Source organism: Xylocopa sonorina, chromosome 11 (genome assembly GCF_050948175.1).
Source record: "Xylocopa sonorina isolate GNS202 chromosome 11, iyXylSono1_principal, whole genome shotgun sequence".
NCBI classification, from domain to species: domain Eukaryota; kingdom Metazoa; phylum Arthropoda; class Insecta; order Hymenoptera; family Apidae; genus Xylocopa; species Xylocopa sonorina.
Window position 1 is genome coordinate 8,295,088 of NC_135203.1, and position 26,580 is coordinate 8,321,667.

General features: G+C 48.9%; 1 protein-coding gene across 4 annotated transcripts in view; it reads left to right on the plus strand.

The window, feature by feature from the left end:
* Scgdelta (sarcoglycan delta) overlaps nt 1-24,924 on the plus strand; it is a 158,615-nt gene extending 133,691 nt beyond the window's left edge. For 3 of the 4 annotated variants that reach the window (XM_076904567.1, XM_076904565.1, XM_076904564.1), the window contains 4 exons: nt 7,708-7,984; nt 20,932-21,121; nt 22,726-22,918; nt 24,518-24,922. In XM_076904567.1, coding sequence (XP_076760682.1) covers nt 7,708-7,984; nt 20,932-21,121; nt 22,726-22,918; nt 24,518-24,869 — 1,012 coding nt within the window. In that variant the 3' untranslated portion in view covers nt 24,870-24,922. Of the gene's footprint in view, nt 1-7,707; nt 7,985-20,931; nt 21,122-22,725; nt 22,919-24,517 lie in introns of all 4 variants that reach the window. The other variant, XM_076904563.1, reaches the window with a different exon arrangement.
* The last annotated feature ends 1,656 nt before the right edge of the window (nt 24,925-26,580 follow it).

Here is a 26,580-nt window from a genome sequence, read left to right on the forward strand (position 1 = left end):
AAACTTCCTTTTCCTCGAGCTTTTTCCCTCTTCCCTTTGCCTCCTTTTGCCACCGTCGACACAACCCATCCAATACACCCACCCCCGCGCCCTTTCGTCCGGCTAGATATCAATTACTTTACTATCTCCGCAGCCGTGGTGATATATGTAACAGAATAAAGATAACGATCGCCCTTAAATTCTGGGACCGCTGGAAGCGAACGTTTCCCTATAAATCTGGCCGGATATCGGGTTTCGTTACGTTTATTGATAATTGTTTCGCTCCGCGCCTCCCCCACCACGGCTAATCGATGTAATTTACGCGGATTCATTAAAGTCGGTAATGAAAAGGGGACGGTTTTTGAATATCCATACGATCGGACGAGTCTATTAAACGCTCGGATATATTGCGAAACACGGGACGGGGGATACGTTCCATTAAACAAACTGACATTTTATTGTAAATATCCTCTGTCCCGTTATTAACAGACGCGAAACGTTACGAAACACACAGCGATCGTTAAACAAACGTGAAACAATATTTGACCGGAGTAAAGTTACAAGCTGGTGTCTGCGACGTATCTTCCATCTTTCTTCGACGCTCGTCCGCGGATTTTCGAACCGGTTAAGGCAAGAAGCCTCTCCGGCACGAGGGATGAACGAATTCAAAGTTCCGGATCGAGTTTCGAGTAATGAACTTCAAGGCCAGCCGGCATTGTTTTCAAGTAACTCCAGCCAGGTCCAAAGCTTTTTCCACCGTTCAAAGATTCGAACAGAAGCGGACGAGAGCGCGGCTGCAAGTTATAGCGCGTTTGAGATCAAAGAGACGGGCAAGTTTTCAAATTTTCCATCGCGCGACTGCAGGGAATAAGGAGAAAATGAGCTCGTTTCCTGTTCTTTTGACAGGAACGTGTTTTAATTGCGGATTAAACTATCTCGTGCAACCGTAAATGAGCCAGAATAACCAGAACATAATCTCTGTCAGTCAGATAATTCCAGACATCAATTTTGTCCCTCAATATCGATTTTACCCCTTAATTCGAATGCACTTCGAATATTTTCAACTACTATGCAAATATACTAAGTTTCAATAAAATCAGTGAATAACACAAAGGTAGATTCACCTGCGAGTCGTAATCCAAAGCACACACGTAGCGCATAAGCCGCCTACGCGTTCAACGAAGGATTCGGGGTACACAGTAGCCCGCCTTTGATGTCGCAACCAATGGATGTGTGTACTCGTGACTGATCGACACGCTGTCGACACACTGTCGACGCTCAGCAGACGGAGCAAGAAGTCTCTCGTCGACGATATTCCGGTGCAAAGAATACATTAATCAGGAAGGTAAATTTCAATACCGTCGGAACCGCCTTTGACGCGTCCGCAACCCTCCGCAGCTAGATCCGGACGTCCCTGTACGGACAACTGAATCAATAGTTACCTTAAACGACGATTCGTCGAATTTTATTCCAAACACCGGGACGCTCTGTAAAAATTACACACGTCAAACATACGGAAAAATGCAATCAAAGAGGGAAGAGAAGAGAGGGTGGGCAACCAGTGGGGGTTGCACATCGGAGCGCAATCAAACGGCGTTATTAACGTCGACAGATCAAACAGAGAGACGACAAACAATTTTACCGGGTCGCGCTCCGCACTGATTCCATCGGGCACCGATACACCCGGTGATTGCCTTCGCGATATTATAATTCTCATTATCTTCCGTTGTTTCTACAAAAGACATTATTAAAACCCATTATGTACATATGACGCCGTTATAAAATCGGCGCGCACGCGAAACGTTTGAGCGCCGCCGCGCGCCGTTCGGGGAACACCGTGCCGGTTCTCGATTCTCGAGCCGTGAAAATCGACGTGAATTTCCAGGTTGTCTTCAGCAACAGTATCGGGCCCGCCGATCGATCATCGCGGCCGGGGTGTATCGCGCGGGGAAACCGGCGGAATGCCAATGACGATGATTGATATTAATGACAAGAACGATCGAAGCGCCTGTAGGGAGCCAACGGGGGTGGTTTCGAAAACGAATCGAGCGGAGGACGAGGAGAGAGGCCGGCGTCGGTTCGGTTGGCGTGTATGCGGGCGTTAATAATCGGTGCACCTGCCCTTTTAATTTACTTCGTCGGCCGTCCCAGCGATAAATCGATGATAGAGCCGAACGATTGCCCTGTGAATGCTTATCAGCCCGTTAAACATAACCGGTGGGTCCCGCATCAAAGCCGTACGACGCGAGACACCGGATCTCGAGCGGATAAAGTGTTTGTTTTCGCGGCCACCTCGTTCCGCCTTTAAAAACGGGTACGCGATTTTTTGGGGTGGGCGCGCGGCGTAAATCACCGGCCGTTTCGCGATTCACGAAATCGTCCGTGAACGGCGACGATCGCGGACAAAACGAGAGAGGACTGGCCGCGGTCGCGTATTTCACGCGGATTCTCGCCGCGCCGTTGACCAATACGTCACGATCGTCGCCGACCAACGACGAAAACACGAATGGGATTTTTCCGGCTTCCACAGGGCTATCTATGACCACCTCTGATGCGTTTACCGGGATTTTTCGTGTTTTTCTTCTTTCGTTTTTTTTTTTCCTTTTTTTTTTGGCGGTTTCGAATGTGGTGCAGATTTGGAATATTTTTTGAGGGATCCCGGCGAAACAGGAGCCACCGTGATTTTTTGGCCGAGTTGGGAATTAAATCAGATAGGCAATCACCAAACGATAATACGATCGACTGTGTTCTCGGTAATATTCATTCTACGCGCGTTCATCCTCGACTTCCCGAACCACCCTGCTCCTTCGGTTTCTATTTCCCAAATGTCACGGTTAACCCCCAACCCGGAACCGTGCTACCTCGAGATAATAATCTCGAAGAGGAGGTAAAGATAGGGAAAGAAACTCACCCTCGGGTACGCGTTGAATTACGAGAGGCGCACGGGACAGACGGGATCCACGTAATTGCTCGACAACGATAATCCAGTCGCGGGCCGCGAGACATTGTCGAATATCAACTGGCGGGCAATTTTATTTCAATAAAGTGCCCGATGCGGTGAAATTGAAACGGTCGTGGTGGAGGAGGCGTTCCACTTATTCAGAGAAAAGGAGAAGGAGAGGAAGCCAGTGGGGGCGGTTGGGGAAGTTGGGCGTAATTTCCGTGGCAAACTAGACAAGGAGTGCCGCGGTTCGAGCGGTCGTACTGTAAACCTCTGGCATTTTTCATGGAAATTGCTGAGCAATTTCCGCGCTGTCCTACCGGGGGAAGAATAGTCGGAGAAAAGGACGGAGGTAAGATAAAAAGGAGAGTACAGAAATGGGAAAGGGGACGCGCGAAAAGGCGGGGATGCGAAACGAAGGGCCTCTCGAACGACATGACGAACGAGTCTCTATTTAAGGGCAATTCGAGCTGAAGTATATGTTTGCGTTACGACGATAGCGCGCCTAGCAGGAAGGGTGAGGCTGGCCAAGACATACCTGGTGGCATCGACAGCGCCCAGCAGGCCGACCTTCTCCGACGTGTCGTCGTTTCTGTTTCGTACGCTCCCCGAATTAACCCCTTTGCGCCGTTTCGGTCCCGCTGAAGTGCCACAGAGCTGCGGTCTTCAACTAACCGCCCGATAAGCCGTTGGCTTCCCGGCAACAACGCAGCCAGGAAAATAATTAACCTGTGTGCCGTCGCGTACGGGCCCTTTTCAGACGCCACGTTCCCTGATCGGGGCTATGCGGGTTTCGAGAGAAATCTGACGTTTCGTCCCTGTGAAAAGCTAATTTTTCAACGACCAAAGGAAATCTTCGATGGAAGTTGTTTTTAAGTCCAGGACAATCGCGTCTTGCATCTATAAAAGAGTAATAATTGCTTTAAACCTAGTCCATTGTTAATACGCTTTAATGTATTACAAGTCCACCGCATTCGCGTGCGCATCCATTGTGGATTAAGTAAAGAGGAGCAGTTTCACATGCGAAATTAACTTCTACACGCGAACCAGAGAGATTTTAATCTCCGTACGGTCAATTAGTCCGAATGCTGCGATAAGCGAACATCACCTGAAAGATTACAGACGAAGTACAATAATTAAAAGTTAATCTCGACGCCAGTGTGATAAGAATATTAATTATACGACGTGCACCGTAACGCGAGCAGAGCCACCAGGGAAAAATGCCCGTATGGGTCAAACGAGGAACCGAAGCGATTAATTTGTTTCCCCGGCGAGGTGCTCTCTACAAAGTTTAATATAATTCCGCGATCTTTACAAAAGGATTTTCAGGTTCGTTAAACGTGTCTCTGAAAGCTCGCTCCATGCTCGCGTCTCCTGTTGAAATTTATCGACGGCAAACAAACACGTTCGACGGCTCCCCGTTTTTCCGTTCGACGGATCAGAGGAGTCGCAGAGCGGCGGTTATTCGCACGAATTATACGCGGGTACGTTCGTAGCTTCTTTCCCCCGGTCGTTCGCGACAATAAGCGTCGCGGAACTATTAGTTTCGAGAGATTCGGTGGATGCTCGAGATTCCCCTGGAGCGTGGTCGTTGCTCCTATTCGAGCAACGCCAGCCCGTCCAAAGGAATTCTGTCGATCGTAATCGGCCAAACTGCCTCCATTGTGCTATCCCAGTTTCCGACGAGTTCCACCACCGGGAGATTGACCTTTCCGATGGAGTCAAGTAGCCTTTCGAATTTTCGACCGAGCAGCAATTATTCTACTCCAGTCGCGTTTCGACTAACTTCCGACCGCGTTATACTTGAGGGTGCATGTTAATCGCGAAACTTATGTGCCTGTTCTATAAATACCGTCCGGAAGGAACCAGTGCCACGATATTCTTGGACAAAAGTTCCTACGATTAGTAAACTTAACTGACTGTGTCCTCTGTGAAATTGGGATCGCGTGAATGTGAGTTCACCCCTTCGAATCAGCTGCGAGCGACATGACGCGATGGCCTCTTAAAACGCGTTTCTCTTCGCGCAAATTTTTATTATTGATATCGTGTCGAGTGCTGTAATACAACACCCGTCGAGAGAAAAAGTGCACTCTTCTCCACCGAAGAGCTTCATCTTGGTCATCGCATTTGGAATTCATCGCGCGCCCATTTTCGCGTGTCCCGCATTCGAGCGCATCAGAATGCCGGTCCGGCTGGCTCTCTCCTGCACGTAAGCAGTCGGCCACTCGTTTAATTCGTTTTAAACAAAGCGCTATTTATCACGGAAGTTGCGTGGCCGCTGTGCCGAAGGGGGAGCGAACAACAAAAACTGAATAAACGAGAAAGAAGGAGGACAGAGATACACGAGTACGAAACAGGTGGGGGGAAAAAAAGGACGTACAGCACAGTCGTACGTTAGTACAGTGATAATTTCGCAACTTGTAATGCTCTTTGGGCTTGGAACCGTGAAATTATGGCGGGTGGCCGCCGCTAACTTCGCGTTACGTCAAAAGTTCCAGCGACCGTTTAACATACGTCCGACGGTATTTATGATCCCGCGAATATTTCCGCTTTGTAATTGCCTCTTGAGCCTGAATCTCGCCGCGTCCCGGTTTCCCTTGTTCCGCGTAACGACTTTCGAATGCGCGTAAAACCGTCCCTCGTCCCCCCGACCCGATTCAATCCGACTTTAAATATTCTCGCGGTTTCGCAGCCAAGAAACCATCGTCCCTTCGATCGATACCTGTTTTCGCGATTATGCTTCCGGCATTTTTAAAGGAGAGTTGCGGCACGCGGAACTTTGGTAGAATCGATGACAGAAAACGAAGCAACAGGGATGAAGATGATTTGGTGAACGCAAAACTAAAGATGGGGAAAGAAATATTAATAATAAAAAGTATATGTCAGATGGTATTTAAGAAATGAACAATGTTTTCAGCCAGGGATTTCTCTCGTGGAATAATTATTTCGAAGAAAATCGTTTGTTTCTGATGACCATTCATCGATCCCAGAATATCCCTCGAAGGCGCGAACTCTGAATAATTAGAATGTCAAGCTCTCTGGTCGATTACTTCCACGTGGTCGCATTCTGTTTAAAGGCGCCTGGGACCGGGCTGGCGGTGGAAATTAATATCGAAAATCGCGTTGGAATCCGAAAAAGCTCGGCGGATTAAAGACCTCCGTTAAATACAATCTTCGATGAGGCGTGCAGCTGTGGCAGCATCTCTATAATCGTCAACCGACCGCTATCTACCACCTGTCTTCTCTTTCTCTTTTGCGGGATTCTCTAGTTTCCGGCTATTCCCTTGCTGAAAATCGTGTACCTACCGTCTAGTCCTGAAAAGCAAGCTAGCAGCTCTCTCTCCCTCTCTGCCTCTCTGTCTTCCCTCGCGGGGGCTTATCTTCGAAGCTTTTAATTTCGAGCGACCGAGCTCTTTATATCCGCGAGAGGTATAATTATCTGCAAGAAGGCAGAGGGGCGCCATTGAATATTTTAGCTCTCGCTTCGCTCTTCCTCTCGCTCTGTTTTTTTATTTGCCGTCTTCCTTCGTCCCTATGTAGCCTCTCTCCCTCTTTCTGTTTGTCTATTGGTCTTCGTATTTCTCTTCATTTGCCCTCTTCTCACTATTTTCCTTTCTTCTTGTTTTTCCTTGTTTTTTTTTTTTATGTGTTCCCTTCTCGTTTGGACGGTGTTCCGCGCGAAGCATAAAACAGAAGCGCGCATTCCAATGGAGCACTCCGTGAAGACAAACGAGGAAAAACTGAAGAGGGTGAAACTAAAGGGAGCGCAAGCCTGAAGACGATCCCGTTCGAGTCAGCCGAGCAACAACCGAGAGATTAGGCCGCAAAGTTACGCCCGCTATTTTGCGGATAGATTTACATAAGTTCCCTCGTTCCCTTGCTCTTTACGTTCTGCCTCCCTCTCGCGATTTCCCCTTCACCCCTCGCACCGTCTCCGTCCTCCTCCTCTTCGCCCCAACCCCCGTCTCCTTTTAATTGTCCTCCCTCTCCTCTGAACCTCGTTCATTTTTCATGCGCGCCTCGACCATCGCTAATTATCCGCCATTTGATAATCCTCCGGTCCACCGCCGCGCTCCCACGCTCGTCCGGCGTCGTTTTATACGCAGCGGACTTCATCGACCTCTGGTACTCGCCACGCTAGTTTGAAATTCATCGGTTCCTTCGCTGCTCACGATCAAACTTTTTTTCGCTCCCGGGTGAAGAAGAATATGATCGTGCAGCGAGCATGGAGAGGGGTTGAAAAAAAGGGTAACAAGCACTGCGCGCGTCAGCGGAAGTGATGTACCGCGGCGTGTTTGGACGCAGGGCACGTATAGGGGAAAGCTTGCGTTCCTCGAAGTAAGAACCGGGGATCACTCTTCTCACGGTTCTGTTTCTCTTTCCGGCCACGGCCAATTCCCAGCAGCCGGTGTGCATGGAACGAGCATAAATCGTTGATAAATCATCGGGAACGAATGGCCTGGTAATTACCGGCTTATTAATTGCTGGCAATTGTGCTTTAAACTTCTCCGCCTTTTTTTTACGCGAGCACGCATCAACCCTTAAAGAACTGCGGCCATCTGTTGCCGTTGAGAAACGGCGTAAGCTTCCTTGGAGTTTACCAACCCTCAGAAATCTACCACTGTTTTATCCAAATGTGTATCAGAATGGTGGGAACCTTTGTAAAGTAAGAATAGAACGATGTTGCGCGCGTTGAACGTTCTCGTCGAAACTGAAACGTTTTGCAACGCGTTTGATCCAACTGGACAAAGCTGTTCGTATCTCATTTAGCTTATTTGTGATTTCAGGATGACTCGGGGACAGACAGGCTGGTCGGACGAGCCGTGCACGTCGACTGGCGGCCGAAGCGTGGCACGACAGTCGGCGGGGCCATCGTCCAGAACGACGCCTCCCATACTCGAGGACCGCACTTCCGGCACGACGGCCTGCAAAGGCGGATTCAGGTTAGGCGTCTACGGCTGGAGGAAGAGGTGTTTGTACTCGCTGGTGCTCACGCTGATGGTGATCGTCATACTGAACCTGGCCCTCACCGTGTGGCTGCTCAAAGTCATGGGATTTAGTTCCGTAAGTTTCTCCGACGCTATAATATTAATCGCGTCTGCTCCACAATTAGTCCACGAGACATCGAAACCTTCTTGTCTCTGTTTCTATTACAAGTCTGAGCGTCAGGTATTACAAATTGACAGGCTCAACCCTGTTCTCGGAAAAAAGGTCACTAATGGCGTACAAGAATATCCCTGCCCTTTTCTTGAATAATCATTGCTGTTACGGACTCGTGACATCTTAACCTACTTCTTCGAATACGCCATTAAATTCTTTATTCTTCAGCAGCTTTCTTGGGACGGTCTGTTTTGCTCCCATTTCCAATCTAATTATTCGCAAGTCTTGTAAAACGCATCGGTCCCTCCATTTGCCGCACGAGATGCTTGATATTTCGAACCCATCGTTGTTCGTTAATGAGACGTCTATTCGCGGTGTTCGTTTGATATCCACGCCAGGAACTAGAACAGGACGTGCCCCTGGATATGCAAACCGGCTGGCAATCATCATCTCTGAAAACAGGCGGCTGAGCGGCTTTTGTTCGGTAATGAAGCTCAATTCACGACGTTCGAGCAAGATCGTCCCGTGTTCTTCGTCTAATCGATGCAAATAGGATCTGTCTCGCGTTGCTTGTTGCGCGTGTAGAAGCATCGGTTCCAGGCGAGCGCCTCGTGTAATTTTCGACCGCTAAGTGGAGTTAGAACGTTCGCTGGGTAGAACCGAAGGGCCAGCGTGATGGAGAGGCTCGAGATTTTAATATCATCCAATGGTTTTTTGAATGGAGTGATGATATATTGTTGGCTCGAGCCCGCCCTGGCTGATGAGAAGACGAATTGAATCATCTGTCTTGTCGGACGGATCTATCACGCCGAGGATGGTTCAAACCGTGCTACGATCTCCACTTGATATATTTTAATTGATTCTTTTCCCCTCGAAAGATTCATAAAAGCAACGTGACACGATCAAAATTAATTATGCGCGTCGCAGCGTTAATAAACGCTGATAAATCAACCGCTTCAGCCGATGCAGTGCTCGCGTGTCTGACCGGTGACGCCTAGCTCTACCGGCGAAACGAATAGTGTGCCAACTGCGCGACTTCCATCGCTTCTATCATTCCAACGCGAACCTTCCCGCCCCCAAAAATTCAACTGAACATCACAATATCTCACGCTCGCTAATAAAATCAACCCCATCGCGTCTCGCGAAATTAATTTCACGCGAGTACGCGACCGGTGGAAGAACGAACCGCCGCGACCGAGCGCAGATAAGATCCACGCACCCCCTATCCGAACGAGGGCGAAAGAGGGTAGCGGTGGCAGGCCGTTTAATATATAATTGCCGCAATTGCCGGAATCGTAGCATCGTTTTGGGGTATCGCGAGATCGTCGTTCGCACTTGGCGCGGTTCTTCGCGGCGGCCGGTTAATTCACGGTTTATAATTAACCCGAGCCCCTTCCGAGCGGGCGTGGACGGGGGATGGCTGGCGCTCGTTACACCCGCCGGGCCTGATAACAAGCTCGTCGAAACGAGCCCCGCGCGATCGTTAGAAAAAGCCCCCGGTTGTTCCGGTTGTTTCATTATCGTTATTGCCGAAATCCGGCCGCGCGAAACGCGATATTTAATGGCGTTGAGTAATATCGCGGGAGAGGGGTGGGTGTAACCTTTCGACCGGCCACCGCCACGGATTTATCGCGGCCGCGTGCGAGTGTCGCGGGTGTAATTCGACGGGCAGCGAGTAATTAACGCCGGCTAGAGTCGCGTTTGTATAGGTCGCAGACGGACGAACGATTTCCCATGAACGAGACGAGGACGTACAGCGCGGGATAGATGATCGTTTTAGTGTCGTTGGTATTGCGGAAGTTGGCTATAGAATTTTTCGTGCAGACGACGAACGAACGACCGTATGCCTGATAAATCGAGTAAATTCGTAACTGGCTCCATTTTGATGTAGTATCGTCGTTAACGTTAGAATTCGGGAGCTATGCCCCGTGCGTTTTCAATTCAACAGCTCCATCGAAGATTAAGAATGTTCTCCCCTTTCTTTTGAACGTAGCGTTTAAAGGTGTTCGGTTGAATCCATCGACAAGCCAGACGAGGACGCCTTAACCCCGTCGATTAAGGTAAAGACGATGGCGAAATCCGTTTCTATATCCCTGTTCGAGTGAGCTACACCGTCGAAACCCCGGCCCCCGCACCTACATATCCGCCATTATCGAATTTATTTGAAATCGAAAGGAGCCGCCGCCGCCGCCGCGATCAGGCGCAACGATCCCTCGATAGAGGCTAAACTCGCTGGAAATTGAGTATCAATCCGTAAGTAAGGAGTCTGCGAGCAACCAGGGATACCCCGTGGGAAATGTAAGCCTCCGCCACTTCTTTCCCACCTTGGTACGTCCGTTCCTCTCGCGCAGGACCATCCGACACCCCGCTATCTCCGCTCGCACCGATTTCCAACGTTTCTACCTCTCCTCTTCTCTCGTTCTCTTTCTCCACCCCGTTCACGCAACGGTGTTACCCGTGCCATCCCTCGTTCCCTTGTTTCTTGAAGCGTATTCTTTGCCCCCGGCGATGCCGTTCCCCGAACGATTCTCCTTGACGCGGCGTGAGTAATGTCTGTCGCTTTCCTGTTCGCGAGTCGTAAATAAAACGGACATCCGGGATCAGCGTTATTGTAGAGAGAAAAATCGTTCGCTCATACCGGAAGGCTGCTCTAACTCGTGGATATACGCTGTAGAAGGTATTCCTTTTTAATGAAAGTGACGCTTGCGCGACCCTAAGCGACTCTAATTCGTGTACGATTAAGTTAACCGAAGCCAACGATCCAGGACTTCTCGTAAACTTAGCATTTCTATTAGGATCGGTGACGCGAAGCGTCTCGGACGCGGTTGGAATTACTTTATTGATGGATAGCATCGTAAACCGGGATTCTTGGGCATCAATTCATCGCCACTTGCCTAGCCAGGGATTCCCCAAAGGGGTTATGTTTTCACATTATCGAAAGCGTACGATAGTGTCAATATTTATCGCATCGCTTTCCAATTTAGCTGGCACGCGTAACGTTCGCAACGGTACGATCTCAACCCTTACGATGATTCAACCCTTACGATCGAAACAGAAATCACTCGGTGCTCCCTTTCTCGTTTCGCAGCGAGCAAAAGCACGAGGAATTATTAAACCACAGCCGTCCGAATACCTCCACGAATATTAAGTTCCCTCGAAGCCACCGTGCTAATTTCGAGTACAAATCAATTATGAAATGCCCGGGCTGTAAGTCGCGACAGGGGACACTACATCAGGAAGAATTACACGGGACGGTAAAATGCAAACGGTGTCATCCGCGGAGCGTGAAATGGAACGGCGCGTGTTCGCCGGAGCGGGTCGGTTTATAAAAATCGCGTCGTTATCAGTGACAGTGGGAACCGGGGGATCGCGGGCTCTCCGCCGGATCTGAAAATTCCTCGAGACGTGCGCAGTTGATATCCGCGTAGAAATTTCTTTAGTCTTGTACTAGCCCCCGTCCTATCTGAGCGAGAACGCGATGCACTCGCGAGTCAGGAAATATTTTATACACCTACTCCTCCGGCCGCCCCTCCCGTCCCTCTCCCATCCCGGTCTTATCCACCATTCTTTTCCGTCTATTCATATTTGATGAGCGAGCGCGGAACTCCTGGTTCGTGAAACTCTTTTTAACCGCGGCGTCGTGGAACCATCTGGCTTTGGTCGATCTCGCTCGCGAGTAACATCCTCGCGATATTGAGTTGCGCTTCTCGATTAAAACCTACATCATTAGACACGCGGGAGATGCTATTTTCACTGCCAAGAAATGATTACATTAGGAGGTCTAAAAATGAATGCGACCTTTTATCGATCGTACGTCGCGTGTAATATCACATTTCAATTTTACGCCACGGGTCACGTAGGGGTAACGTCTGAATTCAGACAAAATCGCGACGATCGATAGAACCGCGCCGTAAGAATGTAGATTATCATGGAAAGCCTCGAGTACCCGAGGAATTATAATAATTCGGAGGATTCGACGCGTACCAAATAATTGTACATTCGATTACGATTGAATTCCCTGGCTCGACGGTACCATCTTATCGGCAACTACCCCCCGACAAGCGGCAAACGGGTACTCTTTCGTTGCTGCTCCGCATATTCCGCTCCTCGCTTTCGGTAATCTAATAATTCGACGGTTAAACTTTATCGGGACCTGCGTAACCGCTCCTCCGCTTTTGTATCCGCCCCGGCCTTCGACCCTGCTATCCAGGATGTCTGCTCGCGATTCAGTCGTAAAATTTCGTTCGCTTACATCGCGGATGTTCGCGTCGCTCGAGAAACAGAATTTACTGCGCGAACTCCGTCGTAAACTTCTCTACGGTAAGAAGGAAATTCATAACTAGCGACGTTTCCAATATCTCCGGCGGATCGAAAGGTCTTACGAGATCTTCGATTACGAACAATATATAATATAACCTCGAAACGTTATGTCGTACGGCACCGTATACAGATACTATATTGCCACTAACGGCTTTACGTATACAGGGTCGTGCCGAACAGATGCCCCACCTAGCTAATATCGCTCACGGAACCGACCCGTATAACCCTCGTATATCCATGGAGAATTCACCTATATACACCGCCCTCCCTATATTGCACCCGTTATGCTATGTATATCCCGCGTTACGTTCGTTTCGAGTGTCAAGGTGAAGCCTGCCTTGCGACATTCCGACGTCTTGTCTTTTAACTGACGGCAACCGAAGGCATTCCTTCCTTTCGTTTCCATTTTTCTTCCCTCGTCGTTGGATTACTTCAATTCGTCAATGCAGAAACGATAATCAATCGCGTACGAAGAGTTCTAAGCATTTCACGCACCTATTTCCTACGCTCGTGAGGTTTTTTACATTTTTCTGTCAAAGGTTCACTTTCCGTTTCGATCGAAAGAGTTATTCTTCGGAAAATTGATAAATAATATTTTCGCTTAATTACCAACTGGAATTACAGTCTTTTCTCCCGTCATTTTTCCATCGGGTATCCAATTATACGCGGCGTAGCCAGGCGACGAATCGATAACGAGAGGTACGGGGCTCGATAACAAAAGGGCCTGTAAAAATTCGGGAACAGTTTCCGCGGGCTAAATAAATGATGAAAATTTGTAAGCGTTCGCGAGGAGAAATATGGCCGTTTCACGGTACCGGGGCCGACCAGAATTCTATCCGGTGCGTGCAATAAAGTCGGATCCGGCTGTGGGTGCACAAGGGTACCGAAATTTTTGCGTTCATTTTGTCAACAAGCGAAAGTCGACGGCCACAAATCTCCAACAAACAACCATGGATCCAACACGAAACGTATCGAACTGACATTAGTTCGAGTACGTCTACGAATCACTTAACCACCCCTTCTATTTTATTTATGCCAATTTCTTACAACTCCCCCGCTCTCATAGCCGTAATATAACCTTGAGATATTGAAATATCGAACGAACTTTGGCAAAGTCTGAGATCGATAGAATTTTCGTAGAAATCTCGCGTTTTCCCCGTCATTGAGCCATAGTGGTCCAATGAATCCTGCGCGGACTATGGCCAACTTGTCGAGGCGACGGAACGTAACGGCGAAGGTCAACGGACGAGAGGGCCGATCGATATTGATTCATCGGAAAAGTTGGCCGCGGCCAGGCAATAAATGCGTGAGAAATGGCCCCGGTCACCCTGTATACATTACATATAAGCGGTGTGTTAGTATTAAAGGATATCTATTACACCCCGGCCCGGCAAGTGCAAGTGCAGTATACCCGGGCACGGCGCCATGAATTTTGAACGTACACCGGTGCGCCATAGTTGTTGGCCGGGTCGGAACCAGGTCGAACAACGGACAGACGAGTTTATCGTTCCCAGGGATTTCAGCCGCCGGCAGGCGCACGTACGATTTTCTGTTGCACTTTACGACGATCACCTCCCGCGGCTTCGACGTTTTTCGGTAATCCTGACGGCTTCCCGTGCGGACAGCGGGAACCGCCGCCCCGGGTCTGTTTCCGGGGAGAGGGGCCCTTTTCAAGAGCCAGGTAAAAGGAAGTTGTCCAGGACGAGAGCCTTCGAGTTCGAGTGCCAGAGCTTGCTGGAAGGTAGCTGTGTGTACTTACAAGCCGAATACTTCGGATGGGATGGAACTGTTATTTGGTTCAAGAAAATAGTGAATTTCGGGAATAAAAAAAGGGGGACGGAGGGTGGAAAATGACAGAGGTAAAAGGAATGGTGAATACCAATCTTAATAAAAGGTAGGTAGCCTGCAAGTGGTAAAGCTTTGATAGCATGTAAAAATATTTGATAATCCTTGTTACCCGGGTCCTGGCTCGCGGATACTCGCTGTAAAAAGAAGAAAATTGTTTTCTACACGCTATTAGTATCGTTTCGTCGTGGCGACGTGTGTTAAAAGCGACGTGGCAGTGTCACGGACGCACGAGGCGGAGGAATTTATCGGCTGGTCCGAAATAAAGTAATTACCATGATGGCGGCACGGTGACGCGGGATCAAAGGCAGCGGGACGAGCGAGAGATGTCGAGTTATTAAAAATTATAAACAACGCGGTTCCGGGACAAAGTTTCGAAGCCGTGGCCAGGACGATGCGTGGGCGGCTCATTCGCCGGCTTTTCCGCGCTTTTCCGTGTCGCCTCGTTTGCCGTTCGTTCGAAGTCCTCGTCGTCGTTCCTCTCTCTCTCTCTCTCTTCACCTCACGCCCTCTACACTTTTCACCCCCTCCCCTCGTTTTTGTTAATATTTCTCCCTATTTTCCTCGTTCCTCTACTTTTTCCGTCGCGTTGCTTCATTTTTAATCCCCCATGACCACGCGCGAAACAAAAAGAGGAACGAGGGAAAAGGGGGAGCAAAGTAGTTGAAAGGAAAGGGGAGGACGCGGTGCACCGAAACAGAGGGACGGCGTCTCTCGTCGCGCTGGGTAGGGGGTGTACCTTCGAGGCAGAGATTAATTAGAGAGCGGAGAATACAATAAATGATTATATCGAGGAAGAAGAAAATGACGAGGCCAGTGACGGAAACCGAAGAGGCCGTGGCGAAGAGGAGAACGAGACAGCTGGAAAAGGTCGCGGGAACGCTGCAAAGAAGGATGCCACGGTCGAGACTGTACCAGCATTAATGATGCCCTTAGGGCGTCCCGTCTCCTGGCGTCTTCTTTGCAAATTATAAAAAGAATTGTTCCCATTAGTGTATAAAATGTACATGTAAATATATATATACACGTTGATTTATATATATGCACTAGATACTCGAGGTACATGCATCGAGGGTCTATGTGCGAGTGTATCGTGACTGAAATAAGGACGAAAAACGATGAACTATGGCGAAGCCCCGTGTCTGTTACCGCCTGCCTCGTTATCTTAAGAAAATAATCTGCTAGGACCGCTCATTATAGAGCAGAACCATTTCTTCGGACTATCTTTCGCGTTTTATTCTTCGGCTCTCGCACACCCTTACGCCAGGCACGTATATACGTACATATCTCGACACAAAAGGGGTTGAAACGCGGATACAATGGGCGTCTCTATTCGCCCCGTTCAGACCGGCGAATGTGACGATTGGTTTGTCAATTAGTTAACAATTCACTGGCATGGCATCGATAATGATAATCACGCTGTTTCGATCCGTTCGCTCGTGGGAAAATGATTCAATTATTAATCGTGACGGGGAGGGGGAACGTGGTCCAGGGTGGTTCGAGCATCGATTCGCGAAATAGTGGCCTCCTTTTTTTCGTTGGCCTTTACAGGCTGTCATCCTTATCGATTGTCTTGTCTGAAAAGTTTTACGTTGAACGACCAAGACAATGGCGCATAATGATCGAAGAGAGAATAGAGTATCGGATGAATAATTTGAAGTAATTCGAGACGGATTCATAAGCAAAATTGGGTCAGAACAGAGTGCCGTGTTCTAGATTTTTTGTACAACGAACACCGGCGACGCGGGAAAAAAGATTTGGACGTACGTGGCTGGAGATTATTCGCGTTCTTTAAATTGTTGATATCCGGCGTGCGTGAACAAAGGTTGACGGCGAACCTCCGGGGTACGCGAGCCGCGTTAAAACAAACGGAAAAGCTTAAATAAACGTGGATCCAAAATTCATCGATTCCCTTTATCCAAACGTTGCTCCTGTCTCTACAACATGTATTTTATTTCGATTGAAAACCGTGCCAATACGCTCTACAAACCGAACCACCCGACAAAACATTTTTTACTTAGACACTCCTTTTCCCATTTTCATTCCCTCAAAAAAAGGTTCTTCTTAAACTTCGTACTCCATTATAAGATAAGAATGATTTTCAAACCACGCTACTGTATCACATTCTATTTGCCCCTGCTCTTAGTGTTGCTTCATCACCTTCGAGAGGTCACAGTCAACCGTCCCCTTTTTTATTTTTTACTAATTTCACAGAGACGAAAACGCAGGGCAAAGAACTAATCCCAGTCTGGGGAGCATCGACGGATCGCCGGCTGATGGACCGTGCTGCTTCAGCCGCGAAATCATACCGGACGTTGGTAAATCCCAGCCGGATATAGGTACCGTCCGCTATCAGTACACTCCGCGATTTAATCCTTGCGCCGTGCGCCACGTAAAATAACACGAAATTGCAATGTCGCGACGGGGGTGCGCGGGATGGTGGGACCGCGGATGGGTGGCCCGCTTCCTGGACGCCGTGAGGGCGAGCGGCTCGCCACGTAGAGGGTGCTGACAGGACCGGCGAGTCGGATTACTCGGGGCAGAAGTTAGACGACTCCTGTCCAGCTCGGGATAATTACGTGAGGTACCTTAACGTGGTGTAGGTACCCTGGCGGGCTGCACATGTGTAATTACTAGTGCGGTTTACAGTTGCGTATAGACGGTGCACGCGCACAGATTTCTGACCCGCGTGTACGTACGCGTTTCCGTCGGGAGGCACGTATGAGGCGTGCATTTCTCCGCAGCACCCCTCGAGGGGGTTGTACGCGTCGCGCGCGCTCGAACGCGTTCGCTTTGCACCTCGCTTCTACGTTTCGCCTCTCGATGCCTCCTGCGGACTAATCCCAATGTTATGCTGCGTATCCACCGAACGAACTTGGAATTTTGACGAGAGTATCATCTCCTTGTTCCGATTAGCTCTTGTTTCGATCGATTAGCCGGTCGATGGATGGAGGAATAGAAAAATTTAGACGTAGTACTGTGCTCGGTGGTTAATATTCGCCTGTTAAATTCTCGAGCAAATTGATGCACGGCAGCGAAGGAGGCAACAACTAAATTGGCGAGGCTGTGAAAACGCAGTTCGAATGCCTGTAAATAACGCGCTTTGTATTAATTTATGGACGGCGAGCAGCCGTGCGCCGCGGTGGTCCGAGGGCGTCGTTACGATGATATACGCGTGCACGGGGTGTTATTTGGATTTCATTACGTCCCGCTCGGAGTACTCCCCGCGAGCACTCGCCCCCATCCAATGGGTGCTCCTAAGAATCTCAAGCAGTCGGCCGTGGGAAAATATCGGGTCAGCTCGTTTCGCGATCTCGAACGATCTCGTGGTCGTGAATCGTTAAACAGGCTGTGTATTCTAAATACGTAATAGAGTATAATTTCGCTCGATTTCGTGCGATTATTTAGTACCCCGAACCAAGTGCCAATAGGAAACGTGTATTGTAATATGACACAATTCTGATTCGTGACAATTTTATAACGATAAAGGCGAACATAGCGACGCGGTTTTGGCAACGTCTGGCGAAAGATCGCGGCGCTCGGTGCGAAAGCCTCCGCTCTAACAAATTGAACTCTTTTAACCGGAACGTGATGCACGGACGTGTAATTACAAAAAGGGAATTGTAAAATAACTGCATACGCGAGCGGCGTCCGAGGAAACATCGCAGCGATGCCCGCGATCGACTCGGCTCGATTTGATTCCGCGGTGGAATCGAATTCAGCTAATTTCATCTGGTCGCCCCCCTCGCCGCGTCCGCCGCCCTCGAGCTTTGCAACGAACGAAAGTTGGGAAACGGGCTGATCGCGTGTCGGTAGATTAATTTTCATAACTGTGATTATCGGATGGATATTGCGCGACTGTTTCGTTGATATTCCCATGAATCGCAGCCAGCCTGTATTGGGTTATCGTCGTTATCCGTGCCGATTAATTGGATGGAAGTCGACTTCTCGACTGCTTTGTTGCCTATGGGAAGGATATAATTACGTTGCCGAGAAACAGATACGAAAGATCGAGTCCCTTTGTTAAACGTCTACTCGCACTACTTGGGGGAACAAATACTGATGTAACTACTTACGGAACGAGCACAGTGCGAGTTAAAGTCCGCGCGATGTACTTGCGCAATTTCGTCATAGTTCTCGCCTTCGTAGCATGGAACGAAGGCGGAGGCACTGGTGAACCTGTCCCAGACACACAGGAAACACTTAACACCAGGGCAAAGTACATTTGGACAGCCATTTAAACATTCGGACGGACGGAACGCATTTAACCCCCTCCCCCTCGAGCAAGAATTGCAGCCATTGCGTAACGAATTCTGCAGAGTGTTTAGCGCGAATGCACGAAGTTTGTTATTCTACGTCATCCCGTTATCGTGCCCCGACGTGGCAAGTTTTTTAAGCCAGCCCATCTGCCCGCTGCGAAGTTGGCGCGATGGTTTCACCCTGAAATCGACGAGCACACCGCACGAGCGGGTGTAACCCGATAAAAAAAAAAAGCTCTCAACGGCGGTGAGTTCAAGTTCGAGCCGCTAAAAAAAACCCGCGTTCTACATAAACTAGCACGAAAAATCGAATTTAAACGACTCCGGTCTAGAAAACGCGAGCAGGCAAACGAGATTCGAAGTGCACGCTTCCAAAGATAGCGGAGATATCGAGGGTCTCGCTTTTAAGCGCGACCTAGATATTCGTTTCGTCGTTGCGAAGACCCACTTCCCACCGAAATCGAACGCTTGCATTATCTCGACACTTTTTTCCAACCAAGAACTCCACGAAATTCATGCTCTTAACCCTCCCTGCGCGATACGATCGTACGTGTACGGAACCAGATTCGCGTGTACCAATATAAACTAGAACCACGCAATATAATATATGTACGATCATAAATCGAACAGAAAGCTAGTAGCAAAGAGTATTTCCAAGACACCGTGAACCATTTTCGAAGATCGACTCGCGCTCCGCCTCGAGATCAAATATTCGCCAGACCATTTTTTCTCACGGATGCGCAACCCTTTTGCAACCGTGGCGGGTCGAGAGGAAAACTTAAAACTTGGAGGAAAACAGTCGGTCAAAAGTTGATACCGTCTAGCCGGTTATGGAACGGTAGGCAGTGAAAAGTTCAACGACGTCTGTCCCACGGCTTTCCCATCGAGGCGAGACTCGGCTCGGTTCACCTTTCCGGCGTACGACGATTCTAAAAGGCAGCCACGGCTATGGCCCTCTCGACGCCATTGGGGTTTACGGTTACGGTTAAGTACAGAGCAAAGAGATCGTATCGTTTTCCGAACGATTTGGCTAATCGAGCGGCGGCCCGGCGCGGCGAGAGGGCACCGGGCCGCGGCCGCAGCTATGCGCATCCGGTCGAACGGCGCCGCTTCCGCCCGCTTCCGGCTGCGGGAGTTTAAACAGGGATGGAATCTGGGACCGTCTCTTTTTCTAGTAATGGCCGCGATCCATTTAATTTGTCGGGCGGTTTAGAGTTAATTCGACTCCTGTTAAAAGAGAGACAACATCGGAGCTGCTAACGTTGACTACGATCTTCTGAATAACGTGCAACAGCCGCGAGATTATTATTTTACATTCTCGAACACTTGTGTCTCTGACTAATCGAATTTCTTCGTTTCCACGCGGGTTTAGGAAATATCTTGCAGAGCCGATGCGACAGTTATCTTCAGGGTGAGTAATGGTCTTCCAAAATTAATTTTAGAACCGACATTACGGGCTACGATGAATTAAATACGAAGAATAATTTCAGAATTTATTTTCGTAATACGAAATCTAGTTACTTGAAATTTTCGACGAGATCCACAACGTTCTCTCGCCACGTTGACAAGTCTGGATCGAATCGATCGAGCTCGGGACGCGTTTTGCAGCCAGAAAACGACGAAACCGCGATTGTTCGATCCGAGCAACCCCACTCGAGTTTACTGGCTGCTGCCCAACTAGCCGCATTTCGTAGCAAGTGGTCGCGATAATAAGTGGAAACTGCGGGACGGCGTGGCGCGTGGCGAATGCTTCCAACCGAGTGGCTAATCATCGGAAACCAATGTAGAGGCGACCCGTACGCGTACATATAGCGAACCACCGGGTGGTATGCATTTTTCGAAGGCTGACGTTTCAAGTTCGAGCAATCTCTCTTCCCTCCGCCCCTCCTCGGAGACGATAAGCCGATGTCCCGTCGCTTGAAACGCAATTACAGCGCCGTTCATCGGCAACGTAAAAAGATGAATCGTCGATCACGATGGACAGGCTTCTGAACGCTTCCGGAGAAGCAAAGACAAATGTGTGGGCCCGCGTTCGACGCTCGGAGGCAATTATGTAACGCGAAATTGAATTTTTTGCGTTCGAAAATTGAACTGTAATGAAGGCGAGGGTCGAAGTCGCGCGGTGAGGCGGAAAACTGCGCAAAGTTTTTGAGACGAACATGCAGGATGAATCTACCAGCTAGAACGAAATGGGTAGACGCTGCGCCAGTGGTATTTAATTAATATACCTGCCGCGCGACTCGTAAAAATTTCTAGAAAAAAGGGCAACGGAGGGTATGAGAAATGAATAGAAGGGTTAAAGATGAAGAAGAATAGGGACGGCGGGGAAGTAACGGAAACGGAAGCGCAGTTAGAATCGACGGGCGAGGGAATTTGAACGTAGGAGGCCTACGGCTTCTATTTTCCATCGACGATCGCGAACGACCCAGAAAGAGCCCTGACAGAGAGGCTCGTTTATTTCCTGACAGTCATTTCCTCTTCTTTCAGGAGGGAATCGGCTCCCTGAAGGTGGTGCCCGGGGGGATCGAGCTCAGAGGTCAGGCCGCCGTTCTCGACGCCCTGGTGGCTTCCAGCCTGAGATCGAGACGTGGCAAGAATCTCGTGCTGGAGTCCTGGAGCAACTTCACTGCATCGGCCAGGTCGCACGACGGCCGACTGCTGGCGCGGTTCACCGTCGGTGAGAATGTTTCGCGGAAACGAATCAATCCACGAAAAATTTTACACATCCCTCGGCTGAATCGATCCATCGCATAATAAAAATGGAACAAAACCGTGAAATTGCCTGTTTGAAATTTCCGATTTCACGTTCCGCGGAAAAGTTTCAGCCCGCGAGGAGGGTAGAAACAATGGAACGCAAAGACCAACGGTACAGCATTTTTGTTATAACATAGCGGTTCAGAATTAATGGCCGAGTGGATCGATCGCGAGTGGATTTGCTCTTTCTTCATCGCGCGAACCATTTCATTGGAGGCTTTCATATAACTGCGATCCGATTTGTTCTTTATACTAGATACAAAGATTTATTTATGCGCGCTATTAATGTCCTTGTCCATCTCCATGGTGATCAGAATTTTTGTGTAATTCTGTGAAAGCGCTGGTCCAAACGCAAAGGAACGACAGCGCGGCTGTGCAAAACTGGATGCACAAATGGACACGCGTAATAGGTGTAAATAGAGGTAAAACCAGCGCGGGACCAAGTCCTGTTCCGATAAATGAGAACGAAAACCTGTTCAATTGCGATTATTCGGCGTGCAAGTTCGTTTGTCGTGTTTTAACGTAATGGGACGTTGTCGATCGGTTCGGAACCGTTCGGAAGGAACGAATCGATTCGGAGTAATGGCTGGGGTTAATTTGAACCGTTTCGAATTGACGTCTAGTTAACAGTTGGTTTTTAATCGGCGGATAAAAAGTGCAGGTCGTACAATTAAAAGCCCGAAAGGGCTTCGAATTGTAACTAAAAGTTGCACGGTCTTTAGAGCCACGGGAATCCGATCAAACGTGGAATTACAGTTTAGCGACGGGATTCGTGGGATCGCCAGCGCGTTCCAAGACGAGCGCGCGGTACGCTCTCCACTTTTTCCCTTTTAATGGTGCCAGATATTTCTGTCTTGCGTCCTCTCGTAAAACAAAGGGACGAATATCGATAACAGACAACGGTGCGTCTGAGCGAGATGTGTCCGTTAATGGACACGAGCGTACCAGTCGCATCGGTTTTACAACGATGAAACTAAATCGCGCGGCAATCGGTGTCGAAGGTTCCGTCGCTGTGCATTAACGGTGACAACGATCCGGTTTTCGAACCGTCTCGCGGCGGGAATGGTTGAAACGGCGAAAATTATTCAATTCGTCCGAAAAAAATAAAATAGAAATACGCAGTCCACCGGAGATATTTCCATTTTAATGTCCCCTATTTTCAGCGACCGCGGGTCTTCCGCGAGGCATTCAAGTACTCGAATAAATACGACAGCTGTTCCGCAGCCACTAAAACACTTAACGGTTGAAACGAAATCCCCGTCCTTTGCAGCCGCGATTTAAGCCCGACATTAATTCGGGGCACGTAGAATAAATACGTAAACAGAGGTCCGTTTTGTATTAGCAACGGTAACACAGCAAACTTAGACTCCATTATCCCCTCGGCAACGTTCAGAGAAACGTGATTCTCGGTTCTGGTCGATTTCTAAAGCCGGCCCCGTGTCCCACTGAGGAACGCCTGGCTCTCCCTTCTTTTCTCGTCTTTTCAAGTGAAAAATGGCGGACGAGCGTCTTTTGTCCACTTTACAGGCGAGGATCGCGTGGACTGCGTGTCGAGAGGCTTCCGGATAACCGACCCTCGAGGAGGAATTCTGTTCTCGGCGGACAAGGAGCAGGTGGTGGTCGGTGCGGAGATGCTGAGGGTAACTGGCGACGGGGGCGCCGTTTTCCAGGGTAGCGTTCAAACGCCTCTGGTCAGAGGGGAATCGGGCCGTGGCCTCAGGTAATCATAAAAGGGGAATCGACGTAAGTGAATATTTCCCTACTCGCATGAACCTTCTACAAAGAGGAGACTTCCTTGTCTTCCGATATATTTTGTTTGTTAGGTACATAGAAACAAACAGACGGTTTCGAGGATGTACGGAGTATTCCTTTTCAAAAATCCCCGTTCGTGAATCCCATCTGTCGTGAATACTTCGAACGCTCGTGAAATTAGTGCTTAGAACGAAGAATTCTTTTAAAGGGGATTTAGAAAACGAATGCCAGTCATATCAATTATCGTCGAGTAGTCCTTACTCGAAGTAGACCGTAGAATTACTTAAATATTAAAATACTCTGTCGCAGTAGAAGCTAGTCTGGCGAATAGCCGATACCATTGTCCCATATTTATTCCGGGACTTCCAAAAGTGGCTGCACGACCCAGTTGAACGAACCCACGCCACATTTTCCTCTTGGATCACTCTATCTGTCCGATAATCATCCTGGATAAAAATGTGGCTGTTTATAGAAGTTGGTTTTGATCGAGTTCTCACGTCAGTTTCGCGACCATCTATAAATGATCGTGCCGAGTAGCGCCGCGTTGTTTGTCACGTGGAATTAAGCTTTTATAGCCACATATTAATAGTCGTAAATGGCATTTTAGTTTCAACTCTTTATAATTTCTTTTTTAGAAAACATCGATGATCAACGCCAGATAGACGAAACGAAAACCATTTGAAATGAAATCGTATAACTCACGGAAATATTCGTTGATAAAACCGTCGTATCGTTCTTATTGGATATTGCACCGTGTTTCGTGTAATACTATCAAACTTGTTGCTCTGTAGTCAGTTGCGATCAATACAGATTAATGAAGACGAACGATCGTTCGTGGTCCTTTGTTTTCCCGTCCGTTTACAGCGGTGCTGTAAAAACTATTTAAATACTAATTGTATTTATGCTACCATTCGTGTTACGTTTAATTAAACTTCCTCTCGAGTGCTCGTCTCTTAAATTTTCCGTCATTTTTAATGGCAGTTTCACGTGACCATAAAACTCTGACGCTTGTCTTCAACGAGACTTCGTATTAAGACGCGAAGGCAGGTAGCTGACGTGTCACGGCATAAGGAATCGCGACGACTCGAAAGAACGCGTCACGGACGATGTACCAACCCCCGCGGTTATTGATAGTGTCGCCGCAATTTACAGACAGATTTACGATTACAATCAAACGCTGTTCACGTGGAAAATTATATTCATAAGATTGGATTTATGCCAGATATGAAATACCGAGGAGATCCGAACGAGCGAGATGACGGTGGCCGGGGGGGTTGGTATTGGTAGAAAAGACACGGTCAAAGACGATGCTTTACTACTCCTTAGAAAGGAGGGATCGATTATTGCGAGACTGACGCTGCACTCGGCTGAATGCCATATTATTTTGTCGCGCGATATTTCTCTCTGTTTACTCCTACCTCACGTAGCTGAAATTTTTTATTAAGACGTTTATTAATACACTCGTCCGCCCTCTCACGATCGTAGTAAAAGACGGGAGTAAATCCTGCCATCTCGTGGACTACTGCAAACAACAATTTTACGCCACTATAAAACTTCCTGCCAACAGGCTGGAGTCGGCGACCAGGTCCCTCAAGATCAGCGCTCCCCAGCGGATAGCGATCGAGTCCTGGGCCAACGAGATCTCAGCCTCCTGCCTGACAGACCTGAAACTGCAAAGCGTCCACGGCGCCATCAGGCTGGACGCGAAGGCGCTGTTCATGAAAGGGTTGAAGGCTGCCAGCCCGAGCCAGGGCCACTCGTCGAGAGAGCAACAGCAGCAACAGCAACACTCCTCCAGGACGTCAGCTCACCAGAGCCAAAGGGACACGACCATCTATCAGTTGTGTGCCTGTGCTAACGGCAAACTGTTTCTCGCCCGGTCCGAGGGTACCTGCCAGGCGGACAAATCGATTTGCTAATACGCGGACTCGCGTTAGACTCGAATCGATCTACGTTTAAACGATCCAACCGAAGGATCCTCGCGAGAGGAGACAGACACCGGTCCAGGACGGTGATCGAAATCGTCGCGAGAGCTCGTAGAAAATCCATGCTGGTGGTGGGTGTACAGTAGTTGAAATCCCAAGATCGCTCGAGGCCTTCCGCTTTTCGCTGGTGTTTCCGTTCTAGAGCGACGACGGCCGGGTTGCCATCGCCGTTTTTATCCCGCTGGATCCGAACGAGGAGGCGCGCCGCCCCCCTCGCGAAGAGGATAAGGACACCGTCGGTGACCGTGTTCCTAACGACGAGGTTAATCCCAGGGGATATAGTTCTTCCAATTACGATGGATCGCGTAGACTCGGCGGGCCGTCGACCAACGACTAACCCGCTGCGTGAATGTATATCTTGTATATCGACGTGTATATGCGACGAATCCGCGGTGTCGCGGATAGACAGCGGCTGATAATCAAATCGTGTCGTCCCGTTCCTGTCTGTCCGCGCCCTGTCGTTAGAACGAGTCCGTTTTCCTGATTCGCCCGAGTACTTCATCCTGCTGGTTTCTTTGCGCAAAACGTTCGCGTGGTCAAGTCGATAGGCAACGATTTGCAGTTCCTTTGAGACCGAATGAACGAGAGAACGAGAGAGAAAGAGAGAGCGAAAGAGAGCGACGACGGCGGGTGTACGAAACGGTGTACCTTGGAGCGTTAGAACTATGGTTTCCAGCGTGCGCCCTACGATCCGTGTGTGAATGTGCGACTGCGTGTGTGTATTTTCACCCGGTCCCCGAATACGCCGATTAGAGAGAAAGAAAGAGAGAGAGAGAGAGAGAGAGAGAGAGAGAGAAACGATGGCGATTAGAGGAGCGTTTATTTTGGAGCATGTTTTGCGATAAAGGGAGACGCAAGTGTAGTTCACTGTAAAAGGATCCGGTTGTGCGATCCAGCTTGCACGCTGTACATCGGCTATGTCCATCTATTTATGTATGTGGCAATAAAGTCGTTATTGTTACTATTATTATTAAACGGAGCAAGATATCCTTTTTATCTTCACGTTTCGCAGGAGGGATCCGTAGCGGTGGAGAATCCTGCGCGTCAACAGGTACGTAGAAACGTATATGCGGACCTCTTGTCTCGGACTTCCCTTGGCTCGCACAATCTGAACCACATGTGCTGATTTTTGAGAACTATTCTCGGTATTCTAGGAAGAAATGGCATCAGGCGGAAAATGGCAGCGACCTCAGGAGGAACCAATTAAATTCATTATCCCGTGAACACGACCTCGCGAAGAAATACTTCTACTAATTGTTATCGCGGGAAATCCCCTTCCATCGAGCTTCCTTCAAGAAGCAAAGCTGCTCAGCGTTCTATTCGCGGACTGATGTTTTTAATATCGAACGAGGGGAACGAGCAAAGGCCAGTTCCTATAGATTTCCGTTCGCCGAGAACGCGGTGTCGGCGCGCAGCCGCGGGACTAGCATGACGGCGGCTGCACGATAAACGATAACGGGGGCGAAATTAGGCGAAACGAAAATAGTTTCAAGGGAAGCCGATCTCGCTTGCATAATATAGTATATGTCAAGCGGGCTGACAGGTAGCAGGGGGCAATCTCACCTAGTAGCCCCTTAAACGGCTCTGACGGCAAGGTAATTTTCTCGGAATTCGAGATTAAAATTGCATCCAGGCTGGGAAGGGA